Source organism: Lichenostomus cassidix, chromosome 11 (assembly GCF_008360975.1).
Source record: "Lichenostomus cassidix isolate B80296 chromosome 11, HeHo_3.0, whole genome shotgun sequence".
Taxonomy (NCBI): domain Eukaryota; kingdom Metazoa; phylum Chordata; class Aves; order Passeriformes; family Meliphagidae; genus Lichenostomus; species Lichenostomus cassidix.
Genome location: NC_139492.1, coordinates 6589194 through 6605242, shown reverse-complemented (window position 1 = coordinate 6605242; position 16049 = coordinate 6589194). Strand labels below are relative to the sequence as shown.

Here is a 16049-nt window from a genome sequence, read left to right as displayed (position 1 = left end):
CCACATTGAAATTAAAGACCCCAATTTACTTCAGCTCTGTTCTTAAAAACTGCAGTAATCCAAACTAAGTTTCAGCTGACATGAACCATTGAAGAGCAGCCAGGGAGATTCAAAGTCAAGAGGCTGTGAAATACAGCCTGGGAAAACCACATCAGAAATCCCATCTAGGAATCAGGGGTAGGTTGAGGCTCACACCTCACCACACACCACAAACATGCTTATCTTCCCCATACTGAGTCACGGCCACATTAGTCAGAATTTGAGTACAAGAAGCAGAAGCCACTAGTGAAACCACCAGAACACTTGAAATAAATTTAAAAAACCCAAATAACATCCATCACGCGTTTCTTGGCACCAAAATAACCAGATATCTAGGAACATCTCTCGTTTTGTTTTTGTAGTGAAACCAAAATAAAAAAAAATATGCTCTGGGGACAGTCGGCAAAGAGAGACCAAATGGGGCATTAATATGACACATGATGAAGGCTTAAAGAAACCACAATGAGAAGGAACCAAAAAAACCTCAGAAAGAGATAAAGATGGTGTTGCTACAAAGATGAGGGAGATCTGACTGCAGCCACACTGCTGCAAGCAAAGTGGTGACCAACAGCAGAGGAATTCGCCGAATGGGGAAGGCAAAGCAAAGTCCTGGAGAATTTCAACCTCAGGATCTCCAATCAGCCCAGCAGTGTACTGCCAGCCTGAGTCTAAGGATTGGAAAGTCTGCAGGAGGATCCCACCAGGCAAAGTTCACATGCTGCCTTGGCACAGAGGCTTTGGGAAGGAAGCTTGCCCACTGAGTTATCTCTGCACTTGCAGCAAGGCAAGGACTGCATGCTGGGTTGAGATGCACCAGCAGAGCTGAAAATCAACAGATGAGCTGCCAGGCACATGAGCTGTTCCCCAGAGCTGAAACAGAAGCCCCAGACTGGCAAGGTAAATTCTGCTTGGTGCAGCTCTCTGCCTCTGTCTCCCTGGAAGAAAGGTTGTGGTAGAGCTCCCTCTGCTTTTTGCAGCTACACCAGTGATCTGATAAAAATATCTCCTCCATCTATAAACTTCCTGTTGCCTTTTTCTTAGACAGCACAGCTCTAGCACTGCCCCTACAAACTGCACACCTTCACCAAAAGGCAGGGATAGTTTTCCTCCAACACCATCTGCACATTCACTGCCACAGTCTGCCCTGGCACCTGCCCCTCTGCTCTACTTTGATTTTAGACCTCATGTGCCAGCTGCAAATCCAGCCTGCTAACCAAGAAAATCTTTAAAGCGTTGGACTACTGCTACTTTCCTTCTCAGTGGCACACAAGCTCTCTTGCTGCCTGAAGTCCTGGCACAGGCTAACCTCCATTTTAAGGACAAACCTCAACAAAACCTGTTCATCTTCCACTGACCTTCAAAAAAAAAAAAAAAAAGTTGTGAACAGCAGTAAAATTTATGTTTGGTTTGAGCTCCCTTGGGTCCTCCCTGGGGCTACTGACCTCAAATTAATTTGGTGCAGAATTCCAACTCTTCCTGTGCAGCCAGGCTGAACCTGCCATCTCCTAATGGTAGAGCAGAGGATGGAAAGCACATGGTGCTGCCACGTAGCACTCCAGTCCCTGGGCCTGACACACAGCATGGACACATTAGTCCATTTTACTTGGAAGTTACTCACCCACAGACCTTTGCTGGTCTCTTTTGGGCCTGAAACTTTGATAATTCTCTTAGTAATCCTTAAAGAAACATTGCTGCTCCTTTCTGAATGGCTCAGGCCCCGCAAAGCTGGTACCCCAGCCTGCAACCAGACCTCAGCATGTCCCACCTGCAAGGAGGGGCACAGCTCAGCACAGGTTTCTCAAGACACTTCCAAAACTTACATCACTGTTGGGGGGATGGGAGAGGGCAGGAAATACTGTTATTACTGAGTTAGTGGCACAGCCCACCTCCATGGAGAAAAAGGGGGATTTGTTATTTAATTAAAAACTGTCAACCCACCAGGGCAGCACCCACGGGTGTTTCTGGCCAACTCACATGACCTGGTTCTACCCATAGTGGCAGATGACTTCATATTCATCAGTCGTGTCCCTCCACTGTTCAGAGAGCTGGATTTAACTTTCTCAGGGCTGTGAGAGGCTTCTACAGCACAACTACTAATGCAGGCAATGTCAATCTTCTACTCTTCCCACTTAGAAAGCCTAGATTGGGAGCCTGGGGCTCTGAAGAGAGGCACCATGAAGGACCAGGCTCCTCCAATTCCCATCATTAGTGTGTGACAGGACCTACCTGACCTGGCCTCCTGCGGGGTTGTATGATGCGTGTGGCTGGGACCGAGTCTGTGGGCAATAAATACATCAATGACTTTGTGGAGGTGGAAGAGACCTTTTTAATAAACATGATTCAAATAAAATTAAAAAAAAAAATCCCTCTGAACTGCCACTGTGAGAAGAGTTCTGATTACTAGCACGGATGATGCTGTATGTGCACGATGGAGGGAGAAGGGAAGAAAAGAACAAGCCGTCACCAACTTGACGAGCTTCCTCAGTAAATCAGCATAAACCAGCTCAGCAAAAACTCTCCAGATAAAATATCGGTGGAACCATGAGAAACAACTCAAATCAAAACAAAGAGAAAAAAATCCCTACATCAGAAGGCGCTACATTAGAATAACCAGCGAAATACTGAGTGCCGCTGGAGCCGCAGCAATGGCAGGGAGACAGGTCAGATCTGCCAGTCTTCCTGGGGTCAGGAATAGCCACACAGTGAGGGACTCACTCAATCCTTGCACAGGCAGTGTGTGTGTGCTCGAGGGGTGTCGGTGGCAGGGAGGTCAGGCTATCGAACGAGGTGGTGGTGCAGAGTGGCAGCAACGGAGGGTGAAGGGCAGCACTCCACGATGTCAGCTCCGTCCCCTCGGCTGGTCAGTGCAAATAATCGTCTACTCTGGCGAAGGAGCAGGAGCCCAGGCCCACGCGAGCCATGAGCCGCAAACACTCCGAGGCCTGGCCCAGGGCGAGCATCAGCGGGGGCTGCTTTGGCAGGTTCTGAGATTCTGTGGGGGCAAACAAAGCTGCTCAGAAGAGGTGTCCTGGCTGGTGCTGGCTCACCTGCACTCAGGCCTCTCTCCATCCCAGCTGGGCACCAAGCCCAGATCCCTGGCAGAAGCTGCTGGCTCTGGAAGGAAGCTACTCCTGTGTACTGCTGCTGCTCCACATACTCCTCTAACCATGACACACCCCACAGCTCAGCAGGGCCTTTGAGAAAGGGCTGCTGTGGTGGCCACAGCAACAGAAAGGCAACAGAGCTCCTGCTGCTGCTGTCTGCCAGAAAACCCTCACAGTATGAGAGATAAAGCAAGGAACAAGAAAAGATAGGAGAAACTGGCCCCAAGTGAGAGGCAACCTCTCCATCTCTCCCACTTGTGCAAGGCTGCACAGCAGCCCAAGCTCTGGACAAACTCACTCCCTCCTCACCATGTCCTAACAGTGGCATGTTTCCTGTGCAAGCACGAGGGAACCCCCAGCTGAGCTAGAAAAGGTGTCTTGTAACTTGTGTGATGAAGCATGTCAACACCACATCTCCCTGGTGACAGCCCTCAGCAACTTGTCCATGCTCCTCAAGCACTGGACAAACAACTGCTGAATGTCAGGGGAAGGGACTCTCCTTCCCAAAACAGGTAATTTCTGTTCTACTCAGTCAGAACAGGAGCTCTCATGGGTCTGTCCATCAGACTGTTCCCTCCCCCAGAACACAATTTCTAAATCTCCTTCTGGCACACTCAGAGTTGGATGCACAGACCCCATAGGAAACCTGCCTGGGCACAGTGAGCCAGACTCAGCAGAGGAGCCAAGTATGGGTTTCTGAGACACAGATGTTGTCCAGTGGACAGTATTTGACCCCTGTGGATGGACTGAGCTAACCCACACTGGGGAGTGTCCTGCAAAATTACGTGGGCAGTGACACAGTGTGGGCATGGTCTGGTGACAGGATCAAGGGCCCTAACATTCCCAGGCTTGCCTGCCACAGGACAGCCCTCAGGGGGTCAGGGGGAACACTTCCACAGGAAGCAGATCTTACCCAAAATAGCACTATTGAGAGCAGCACACACAGGTTCTCTCTGGATTGGGTCCAGCTGTTGGCCAACGGGGCAGTTCCAGGGGTCTGAGTAAGCTAACAAGCTAAAGGCATCCTGTGAGAGAACAGAAAGGCATAGTGAGGTCAGACAGGGCTGCAAACACACAGGAAAATCACCAAGTCCAGGGGGGCACCTCCTGCCATCACCACAGTAACAGGTGCCTACCTCCTGAAAAGAAATGGCCCTTTTCTTCTCGGCAGCAAGGGACCACACTGGGCCATCAAGATAATGGATTAAAGAGGGTGCCCCCTTCACCTGGCAGGAGAGCCAGCACAGGAAGGCAGGAGTGTCACCTGGAGAGAAGCAGAGCATGCAGTTGCTCCAGGAAGGCAGGCAGGAGTTGTGTTTCTTTTCTCCTGTGCTGAGAATTGGGTGTAGATGCTCTACATTCATGTTTTGATCTCTGATTCCCAGGCAGGTCCCTTCTTGCTCAGTGGGTGCAGATGTGGGGGCTACCCAGGTGTCTGCAAGGGAACCCACAACCCCAGACCTGGCCCAGAGAACTGCTGCCATGCAGCACGAGGCCCAGGCTTACCTGAAGCATCTTTTTGTGCATGGTATTCTTCCCATATTCTCTGCAAAGCTGCTCGCTCAGGATCTGCAGCTCCCGTCCAAACTGGATCATTCTCTCTGTGGCAGCGTGGTTCCCTCCACAGAGCTGCCTCTGGGGGCAGCTGTCTTCTAGAAGAAAAGCAGTGAAGAAGGAACAATCATCTTGCATTCCCCACCAATGCCCACTGTGTGTCATGATACCCACAAACTCCCTCCCCTTCTGGAGCAGGTAGCTGCTCCCTGCTCTAGATTTATTCCAGAAGCTTTCTGTGATCCCTGCACTGCAACAGCCAGCAGTGGGTTTGTCATGGTGCCTGTTGGGTACAGGGAAGACTTGAGCTCTGTTTAATGCCTGAGGACTACCTAGAAATCAAGTCTCCTGATAAAATCCTGGGAGCTTGCAACTCCAGCTGTGTTACCCTTTCATGTGTATAACATAGCATATAAAATCCAGAAACCCTCAGTCTAACAAATCCTGGGCTCAGAAAACTTTTAGTCAGAGATGCCAACACCACCAGTTTCCCAGTATTAGTGGCCACAAACCCCATTATAACTGGAGGAGTCAGTTTCAGAGGCAGTGTTGCTGATTCATCTGCTCCCTCCTGGCTAAAGCACCCACTAACAAGATAGTCAGGGCTGACCAGCTGTGCTGAGGCCACTCTGCAGCTGGACATCACCAGCCTGGCACAGCCCAGCTCAGCTCCCCAGCAGGCACTTCTGCCAGGACTGCTCTGAGCTCAATTTCATGACCAGCATGGAACAAACGTTTGACTCCTACTGCTTTGCCTGCTCCAAAACATCACCAGCACTGCTGTGAGTTTATGAAAAGTCAGACCTAGTTTTAGTTCCAGGACAGAATAATTTTCCCCATGAAGCAGGCACTTCATTCACTGGGTGGGGAAAGAAGACCAAAGTACACATTTTTTCCCCACCATCAAATCAGTTTAAACTCTTGACACAAACTCCTTCTACTTCCCTTTACCCCTCCTGCCTCTGAGGCCCTACCCATGCTGGACTCATCCGTCTGCAGGATCTCTTCATGTTTGTAGGTGCCATTCATTATCCTGGTGGATGAATTTTCCAGGACTCCATTGGGGTAATGCTCAGCCTCCATCTCCATCTCACTGTCACTGAGGTGAAAGGAGGGAAGAGGTCAGATGTCTAAACCAAAAAGGGAAGAAATTAAGAGCTTATGTGCCAAACAGTGCCCAGCAATGGCCAGCACACCAGAAAAGGTGCCAGCAGGACCACAGGGAGCCAGATGATCTAAGTCAGTGCAGCAAAAATTGTTGCAGGCTTCTGAAGACAATTTATGGAACAAGATTCTGTTCCCTAAGTGCCTGTCATAATTCCAGGTGCAGAGTGCTCTGCATTTTCCCTTCAGGAAGCAGTCATCCTTGGGATAGCAAACAGCAGCCAGGTAACAGATAAACACACTCAGAGACTGCACAGGAGGGGAATCTTGGCTATGACACACCCTCAGTCCTTGCAAACAGTGCAATACTGAACACTCAAAATCTTCAAGACAGCAGGCTGATTGCTGATTAACTGCTGATTAACTGAAATTACAAGAAAACCTCACTGGAGCTTGGGCTCTTCATTTAAAAAAATGAATGACAAATGCTGCATCATTTAATAATTCTGGTAAATTGAGTCTGAACAAGTGTTTTTCACTCAGTTATGTGCTGGGTGGCTCTCCAGAGGTCATAATTGAGCCTACAAACTGCCCTGCAAGCCAAGCTCAGTGCAGCACTCAAAGGACGAGTGCCAGCTGCAATTAACAAGAGATTCTTTTAATCACAATGACACCCTCTGCTCCAGTGGGGCCTCAGACAGCCCTGCAACACCAGTGTGGAGACAGCCCAAAGGAAGCTCAGTTTTCACCACAGCTCTCTCTGCTCCACACTCCAGCAAAGGCAGCAGTGACTGCACTGTGCTGCTGCATCACTTGTGGCTTCTCAGACAAGGGAGGCTCAGTCTGACCTGCTGTCACAGCATCAAACAAATCACTGCTGGCTCAGAGGTTCACCTGGTAGGATCAGGGCAACAGGTAGCCCAAGGGAATTACACAAGAGAGCAATACACCAAGCCACTAGTGGCCTGAGCTGCTGCCTCACCCAGCACAGGGCAGGAAAGCTGCTCAGCAGGAGTAAGTGACTGGCTGAGGCAGCAGAAACACCACCAAGCTAACTGGGAAAGCTTCTGGACAAACTATCACATTGGGAACTAATGGCATCAGTGTAGTGGGACAGCCTGGTGCCTGAAACAAGAGCACCATAATATTTCTCATGAGATTAGCCTCCAAGCCTGAGCCAGAGCAGGAGCCAGAACAGGTTCATGTCTGTTGGGAATAGCAGTGATCTTGTAGATAACAAATATTGTTCAAAAAGGCAGGACAGACACCCTTCTGGCTGCTTAGAAAGCAGACTAAGCCCTTTACCACCATCCCACCTCCCCTCAGGTGTCTCCAGAGGAAAAACAATACCTGGTTTCTTGATTACTCGTACTACTGTGCTGCTGAGATTTGGTAGAATCTGTAGAATTGGACTCAGAGTAGTTCACAGATGAAGGGGAAGAGGAGGAGGAAGATGAAGATGATGAACTCAGTGTTGGGTATTTACTGTGACTCTGTTTGCTTTTTGTGGACATGACTCCATTGCTACAGGTTGGACTATCTGCTCCTGAAAGCCAAGAAGAAAGAAAAATGAGACCAGACCGACAGTATCCCTGTTGTGAAGCCAACAATTTGGCAACAGAGCAGGCCCCAGAGGAAGAAAGCAAAATAAAACTGCAGATCTTAAATTATGGCTTTATCATTCTTAAATTCACTGGGGTTTAGAGAAGACACACACGAATATGAAAGGAACCCCACTGCTCACCAGCAACATCTGAGCTTCATGAAGTTCTAAAAATGGGCTGTAAATTAGAGATTGGCAAAACCAGTTCACAAGTACAAAAATTATTGTTGAAAGCAGAACTGCCCAGGCTTTCCACCTATCTAAAGTTAGGGAGGTACCTGATTCACACAACACTCAGCAAATAATAGCAATCCTCTTAATGAGCACAAGCTAACCTCTCTCATTCAGGAGAACAGAAATCACTGAGAGTCAGGCTTGAAATTTCACCTGCTCCTCCACAAAAGGTGCTTATCAAGCTGCAGAACACACTGACACAGGACACAAATGTTTACTCATTACCACAAGTTTTACATGGCTTCAGAACTGACAGGGGCTCAAATATTTTGGAAAAACCTCACTATGGGCTTGTCTTCTTCACATTCTACCCCAGGCAACCAATACTGATCACAGGACCTTGGCTAAATGATATGACCTGGCATGGGCTGCTCCTCCACAAGTGATGGTGACATATACAAATTGATCAGCTGACCCCACAATTATGTTTATAACAGGGAATGTATTTCTATTTTCTATCATAGCAACATAAAGATTCAAATTGGCTCTTTTGAGCATTTTAATGACAGAGTGGACTGTTCACAAAAGTTCTGCTCTGTGTCTGAAATATGTTCTGATTAAAGTATCACTCTTTTGGAAGGACAAGGTCTGAAAGACAACCGTGGAAGGTGATGTCCATATGTAGAAACAAATATATCTATAAATGCTGCCTTGCATTGCAGTTGCAGATGTAGACATGGGCATTACCAAGAGCTTTTATGGACTGATGGGATAATTCTGACCATCTAGTCAAAGAAACACAGTCAGGGCTTCTCACAACACAGCAACGGAAAACAAAGATACTGGCTTGGAAAGGTGAGTGACAGCCTGGAGGTGTTCAAGTAATTGTCTTCCTTTTCCTTAAATATTTTCCCATCCACAGTTTGTCACATGCAGCAGTGGGAGTACCAACCCAAAACACACTCAGATGGCTGTGAACAGCTCACAGCTCAGTGAAGCAGCTCAGCCTGTTTCCAAGGGCTCTGCAGGTCATTTTTCCTGGCTCATTCCATCTCCAAAGCTGTAGTCAGTAATTATCTAGGGAAGATATCTTATGTGTCCTCATTTATCTTGTTCTTTCTACTTCAAATCCTGAAGTTTAATTTCCTAAACTCCAAAGAGTTGATGCTCCAGAACATGTTCCCTTCTCACATGTTTAGAGCTTGCAAGGTGAAGTCCATGGGGTAGGGAGAAGCCTTTGTGCAATGCATTCCCCTGACCTTTTGCTCCATTGGCAATGCAGCTTCTGCTCAGTTCTTTCTGGAAAGCAATTATTTTGCAGACTCTAATGTACAGAAAACAGGCTTTGCATTCCAGACCTCCTCTCAGCACTCCATCAGTGAAACACTGAGTCACAGGTGGCTGCAGTAGAAGACTTCTTTATTCTGAAGTAAACCTGCTCTGCACACAATTGTGGAAAATAACTAAAGCAAAGCCAATTCTGTGACAGTGTAGAGATACCCATGGTAACAGAACATCCCCTCATCTGGGGAAGGGAAGGAAAGGAGCATTTCAGAGAATAACGCATGGAAAGCAGCAGGTAATGTACAGAACCAAGTCCACCTCTGCTCACCTGGGACACAGGACAAACTTACCAGTACTGTGAACGTGTGAGTTGCTTGATCCATGTCTAGGACTTAAGCTGGGGGAGCCGGGGTAACTGTCCTGGGACCTGGGGCTGCGGGCACTGAAACAACGCACCTCGCTGTCGGTGCCATTCACCATCTCCACAAACTGCCGGCACCTGGTTTCATGGGAGGCAAGAGGGACAAAAGGCTGCGTGACAGCCAGGATGCTCTGCACTTAGGTGGCTTCCCTCAGTGGGGAAGTCCTAGAAACTTTCAAAAAGGCATTTCAGACTCCCGATGCTTTTGTTTTGTGAGTGCTCTGATGATGCTAGAGAGGAAGGAGTTCAGAGCTGCACCTTCAGTGCTAATGGATGTCGAGACATTCCCAAAAAAGTGAGTTTAATTCCACTGTGCTAAGAAAAAACTGCTCCTTTACAGCTTTCACCTCCAGCTCTGCTGCAGGTATTCGAAAATTCAGTTGTGGAGGGTTTTTTTCAGGGAGAAGATACTAAAACTGTCATACACCATCATTGCTTTACTACTCCATCAACCTAAAAATACTGGTGGCCAATTGAAAATAGAGAAGGAAGAGTAAAAAATGCAATATCCACAGTGACAGTGAGGACAGCTCCTCATTTAGCTTTACTGGGAATTGTCCTCATACATCTCAGAATTCTGGGAAGAGCCACTCTGTACACCTGGGAGAACTGGGACACTGCTTCCTTTAGTCTCTACCCCAGACAGCCTTTTCCATACATCTGCCTTTCTAGGAACCTTCACAGTGACTGCCACTGCTCCAGTGCTGCAAAATCTCCGTAACACCAGTAAAAAACTGCTCTGAAGGAGTTTCTGGCAGCCAGCAGAACTAAAATTGACCCACCTGCACCTGATCTCATGAGGCAAAGCCATACTGGGTCTCAGCAGCAACAAAAGGGCTCTGCCTACGTTGCTACAAGCACTGTGCCAAGGACTCCCAAAGGGAACTCAAACAGTTTGAATTCAGAGCAAGGTGTGCAGCCAGACTGGATGGCTGGACAGGCTCTTCTTCCCTCCTTCATTTACACATCAGCATTAGGGGGCATAAAGCTTTTCATACTTACTTTAACATGAAGAGCAGGTTGGGGTTATGTTCTAGGAGGCCAGGATAGAGCTGCTGGGTGGCTTCTATAGCCTCTCCCACTCTGCCTGCTAATACTAGCTTCTGTATTCCTGAAAGCAAAAGGAGACCTGGTGACACACAGGACCAGCCCACAGGAACAGCCAGAAGAGCTGTCTCATATGTTCCACCCAGCTCCCCACTACCACCTTGAACAAGGGCTTGGGAGAACTGGGGACCACATGTGGTTTATTATGGATTAGGATGATGAAAACCCTGTGAAAATGAGGAAGGACATGTTAGTAGCAAAAACCCACCAAGAGTAGAAGGATTTGAAGGATGGGGTAGGTTGGTTGGGATGGGGTGCTCCGAGACTTTAGTCCTTTAGTCACAGAGCTCTGCAGTGATAGAAAGGAAAGCAGGACATGCCAGCTGGATGGAAACAAGGAGGCTCCTGGGGAAAGGACAATTACAGAGGGCAAGTTCCTAGGTCACCCTCATACTACATTTTCTGGCTGCTTCATGCTTGGAAGTGTATGCACAGTTGAGCACAAAATAAATGGAGTATTCTCAGAGGGTCTGTGGGCTTCAACCACAGCACAGTACTGCTTCCACAATATCCTACCCCTAAGCAGAAGTAGTTATATCAACAAAACTGTGTTCCTGCAAGTCCACCTCAATGTATTCCCAGAGAAGTAAGGCTATAATGAACCAGACTAGCTCTGACAATCAGCTATTGACTAAGCTAGAAACAGCTCAATGAGTTGTACACTTCTAGGACGTGCAAAGACACAAGGCAGAAGACACCTATCATGCTGGGTGTTCATGTCCATGTATGCTCCTTCAGTGGGTCAGAAGACACAAGTGCAAGACTCCACACAAGCCCCTGACCACCCAGAGAAGCTGCTGATCTACAGTGACTCATGCTTTTTTTTCCAAGTGTACTTAAAGATAAATGTACTTAAAACTAAAACTGCATTGTTTTTCCAGCCCTGCTTAAAAACGGCAGAGGGAAGGTTTTGAATGGCCTGTGAGTTGCTTTGCAAGCAGAGCCTCTGATAACAACAGGCTGTGGCTTTCACAAGGTGTGAGCAGTTGGAAGCCCAGCCTGGTAAATCTTCATTAACAATCTCAGTAACAAACTGCAATGACTTGTCTTGTCTCCCACTTCCCAGTGTCTATCTGGTTGTTATTGTAGTTGAAATCTGGAACCAAAGCCGTGGCTCTCACACCAACACAAGAGCTCTCATTTCACTCTCTTGCACGTCCATTTTCTCATCTCGCTGCTTCTGACAGCTCTGCTTTGCCTTGTTTGGCAACTCTCACAGATGTCATTCCCTTTTATATTTCCCCCTCTTTTTGTTTTCCCATCTGTGTTTTCCTCACACCTTTTATTCAAGCCCCAACTTCAGGGCTCTGTATTCCTTCCCTCCATCTGCCTTGTCACCTGTCCCCAGACAAACAAGCTTGCACTGTCTCGCGTGCTTCCCGTCAGGCTCTGCCAGTTAAACCCACACCACTGGGAACACTGGCTGGGGTCAGGGTTGCATAATGCATGGCCTGGAAAGCACAAAGCCCATCAGCACTAACAGGCAGCAACTGCAAGTTATTTAAAAGCAGAGTCCCTAAATGAACCCGAATGCTGGCTAAGCACATGCAATGTATGGAGAGAGAGCCACAAAGGGGCACAATGCTCTGATACGTAACAGTCACACGAGAAACAGTTCACAAAGGGAAGGGAAATGTACAGGGATGTGGCCTGTATTCAACAGCCAGGAGAATGCAGAAAACACACCAATGTTCTGCCACTCTGCAGGCTGAGCCTGTGAATAGAAAAGCTTAAAAAAAGGTACAGCAGGAGAAAGCTGCAAGCCTTATTCTGCAGGACCAAATGTGCTGACAGCTCTACCAACTGAGAAATGAGCCACTTGGGAGCAAACAGCAGCAACCAAAACACACTGAATATCAGTTCATGTTGGCTGTGAATTTGAAAACCCCTCAGTGTGTAAAAGTTACCTGAAATCACAATGTGCAGAGGGACTGGAAGAGTCCTTAACTCTGGGAGCTGCAGTGGAACTAAATGGATGTGTCTGCATCCCTGTGATTAGGCTAATGAAACTGCCCCTGCCACAACAGCCTGCAGTGAAGAACTCAAATCCAAAAGGATCTCTGGTGCACAGGGACCTCAGCTCAGATAAAGGCCAAGCAGAGCAGACAGGGACAGGAAGGAATAGGGCATTTCCCCAGGCTAAGACAGCAGAGAGTGGAGAGGGTACAGTGATGACAGGGAAAAGTGTTACCAGCAGAGGTTCCCAAGCTCTGCTCCACAGTCAGCAGAGTGCTGTGGACAGGTCTGTACTTTCCTGGAGTAACTTCCACAGCACTCACTCCTCTGCAGAGTCCCAAAGGGAACACACTTGAGGAATGACACCTGAGACACTTACTTTGTCTATTCTTTATTGAGGTCTGTTCTTCCTGGATTGTGGTGTCTGTGACTCTGGCAAAGGCAGTTGCTGTTGAACAGTACCCATGGTGAACCAAGTATGACGAAACCATGCTAAAAAAAAAGAAAGTACAAAGAGATGAGGAGACACTTGTGAAACAGAGTCATCACACTGGAGAAAAAAGAAATCAACAGCAGAGAAGTTGCAATTTCAGTGAGAAACTCAGCTTGCTTAGGACATAACCAAGGTCGTACTTCTGGGTCCAAACAGTGTATATTTTACAGGACATGCACTCAGCCCTCTGCAAACAGGAGGTAGGCTTTAAATTCACTTTACAGAGCGAGAAAAAAATAAAATATTAAGAATGCATGCACAGTGACTGCTGTCCAAGTGTGTTGTAAGGGCTCAGTACAGTGTTACTGCCAGTGACATCCTATACAGACATAAATCTGAACCTCAGAGAGGTTTATGGCTTTCAAGTAGATCTAAAAAAGAAGATTCTAAAAAAGAAAAAAATATTCTGGTCCTGAATTTCTTCTGTCACTTATTTTGCCAGCAAATATATCTTTGGTAATTGATTCTCCTTGTAAATTCTGTACATTCACAGATATTTTAATCTGGTGACTGTGGTTTTAAAAACATTAACACACTTTGAAGTTGCATTTTCAAAAAATCTTAGAGGAGGGAGGAGTATCACTGTCAGAAAACAAACACAACAAAACCATCTTCCTGAACAGACCATTTCTAACATGCTTGTGCCTTCCCAGGACACAGTGACTCAATGTTAATGCTCACTGGATTTTGACAAAATCTAAAAAGTCAGCACAGGATTTCAAAGCTTCTCAGGATGAATCTCAAAACAGGCTTCTCATGATGAAGCTGGCATTGATCTGATCAAGTTACAGCTCAAAGCACACACTTAACTACTTTCAGTACAAGAAAGAAGTATTTTATGAGTCAGCAATCATTTTTAGGCATAACATTGCAAGCAGGTGTGGAATTATTAGAAGTTGTTCTAAATACAAGTGCTTCTGCCCAGGAGTTCCATAGGAGGAACTCCAGAGTGGTTACCCTGACACCCTCACTGTGCATGTCAAAAGAAAAAATTCTGGAGAATACAAGGAGAAAATTCAGGGATAAACTGGTCCTACTGCAGCAGAATCAACAGCTCTTGTTAAGGGAGGTCCTGGCTCTCTAATTTGGTCCCATCTTGGAAGGAGTCTGGAAGCAGGCAAAAAAGGGATACTTTTGCAGTATCAGTAAGACTTCTCACCTCTGACAACTCCTGCCAAGTTCTCATCAAGTTCCACTTGATCCTTTTTGCAATGGGAAGTGCTTTCAATATTCATAAATTTATAAAATGCCATAACTGTGCTTTCAGTTAGGTTTGGAAGCCTTTGGTTTACGCTTTTTCTTGCTCTTTCATTTCTGAATTCAGCTGACTTGCTGGCTTTCCTCCTGTGTTAAAACTTTTTTATGGTGTCTTCTCCCCTCCCCCAGTGCATCACCTTAAAATATATGTTCTTCCCTTCCTACAACCTTTCATACAGTCTTTGGCTGAAAACTTCTCCTATATCTTTTACATTTGAAACAGCAGCAATCTACATAGGAAAGACTCTTAGACAACAGAACAGAGGGGAAAACAATTTGAGCAAAAGGCACTGAGTGGCAATTTTTGCCACACGAGAGCATAAATTACCATTTAAGAAGTATTTAAAGCCTAACAAAATGGAACAAGCTGAACACCAAGGCAGTGACTTACTTCTGCAGCATGGCTTGCCACTCTCCCAGCCTGTCTCCTATGGGAAACCGCTTAATGGTGCTCTGGATCTTCGCCCTCCACTCCCTCATGTAGTCCTCGATGTCAAACACAAAGGGCTGCTGCCCAAAGTTGGCATCCACAATCTCTCCTGGAGTCTGGAGACCCACGGTAGGGTAGAGATTTGACTGGCAAGGAAGAAAAAGAAACCTGTATTAAACATAGCTTTCTCCTTCTGGTTCCAATGATGTTGTTTTGTAAGACCAAAGAGTTGCTCTTTAAATTGAAATAAATATAATGGAATTGGATGAGGCAACAGCCCTTTGGGTACTTCTCAAGGAATCCCATGACTTATTGTGCAGTTATGAAAAGTTACTGCATCAACCAGAACAGTGGGTTCAATCCCCCAGCAGCCTGTGATTGAAGCCATGGCTGCTGTCTGTGGATGGCCACTGCTGGCTTGGTTTTCTGCAATTTCTACCAAACTTCAAGAGCCAGGAGATAATATAAAAACAACAACAGCAGAGGCAGCAATAATAATAATAATAGTAATAATAATAATAGTAGTAGTAGTAAGTGAAAGGTGCATCATCTCAGTCAACTGTATCTATATATTCTCTGCTGTTTCAACTGAACTCTTTTATTCCTTGGAAATTGTTATCGCAATATTTTACATCTCTGGTGAAAAGGGAACAGACAGTGGTGGAGCTCTGAGGTTAGGTCTTTGATGATCCCAAGATACCAAGACATCCACACAAGAAATTATACTACTGACAGATTAATTTAATTTTAAGAATAAGTCTATGGATCCAAATGAAGTTTTGACCCATCACCAGAACATGGGGAGAATAAAAAGGTTACCACCATGAAAATACCTCTAAAATTCAGCCAATAATTCAGCTTCTAAGGATGATCTAATTGAAAATAGGTGTTCAAAGTCCATTTAGAAATTCTCTGAATTCATGTTATTTCAAGAATAATATTGACACAAATGGAATTTCTGAGCCCATTTAAATGTTGGAAAAAGAGAAGCAGCATCAGAAAAGGTACAGGGGTGCCTGGTTCTCATCACTCTGATCATATTTTTAAGAGCATGTTCCATTCACTGTAATGTTACTTCTCTGCAGCACAAATTACTTTTCTGTTTGCAAAACAGACACAAACTTCACTAATTCTCTGCTTCACAGCACGTGCTGAGAGCCTGCAGGGTGGGGGAAGAAATCTCTCTCATGCCACTCAGGAACTATTTGCTGTTGGGTTTTTTCCACTTTGCTCTGAAACAGTGGAGTCTGATCCGGCCAGAAATCAGACACTGGGCAAGGCACAGGTTCACACATACGGAATTGAAGTCTGGAAGGTGCCTGGCTGTGGTGTCTTGTTCAGGGCTGAACCCATATCAGAATCAGAACAGTAGAGGAGCAGACCTCTCTCCTTCAGTCAAATCAGAAACATAGGATGACTCTCTCCTCCTCCATAGCAAGAGACATGGGCTTTCCTACAATAATCTGGAAAATTTCTTCAACTAATTCTTCATTGTTGCGGAGACCTGAAACATTGGCAATGTC

At 46.3% G+C, this 16049-nt stretch overlaps 2 protein-coding genes across 3 annotated transcripts in view; both read right to left on the bottom strand.

Moving 5' to 3' along the window:
- LOC146432142 (bone morphogenetic protein 15-like) overlaps window positions 1-16049 on the bottom strand; it is a 136571-nt gene that overhangs the window by 71126 nt on the left and 49396 nt on the right. The window lies entirely within an intron of this gene.
- The window catches only part of RANBP10 (RAN binding protein 10), a 59800-nt gene continuing 46092 nt past the window's right edge, over window positions 2342-16049 (bottom strand). The window contains exons 6-14 of one of the 2 annotated variants that reach the window (XM_085071570.1): window positions 14488-14672; window positions 12726-12838; window positions 10286-10394; window positions 9213-9361; window positions 7152-7347; window positions 5672-5796; window positions 4650-4792; window positions 4057-4168; window positions 2342-3031 (exon numbers count right to left, since the gene is read on the bottom strand). In XM_085071570.1, coding sequence (XP_084927696.1) covers window positions 2901-3031; window positions 4057-4168; window positions 4650-4792; window positions 5672-5796; window positions 7152-7347; window positions 9213-9361; window positions 10286-10394; window positions 12726-12838; window positions 14488-14672 — 1263 coding nt within the window. In that variant the 3' untranslated portion in view covers window positions 2342-2900. Of the gene's footprint in view, window positions 3032-4056; window positions 4169-4649; window positions 4796-5671; window positions 5797-7151; window positions 7348-9212; window positions 9362-10285; window positions 10395-12725; window positions 12839-14487; window positions 14673-16049 lie in introns of both variants that reach the window. The other variant, XM_085071569.1, reaches the window with a different exon arrangement.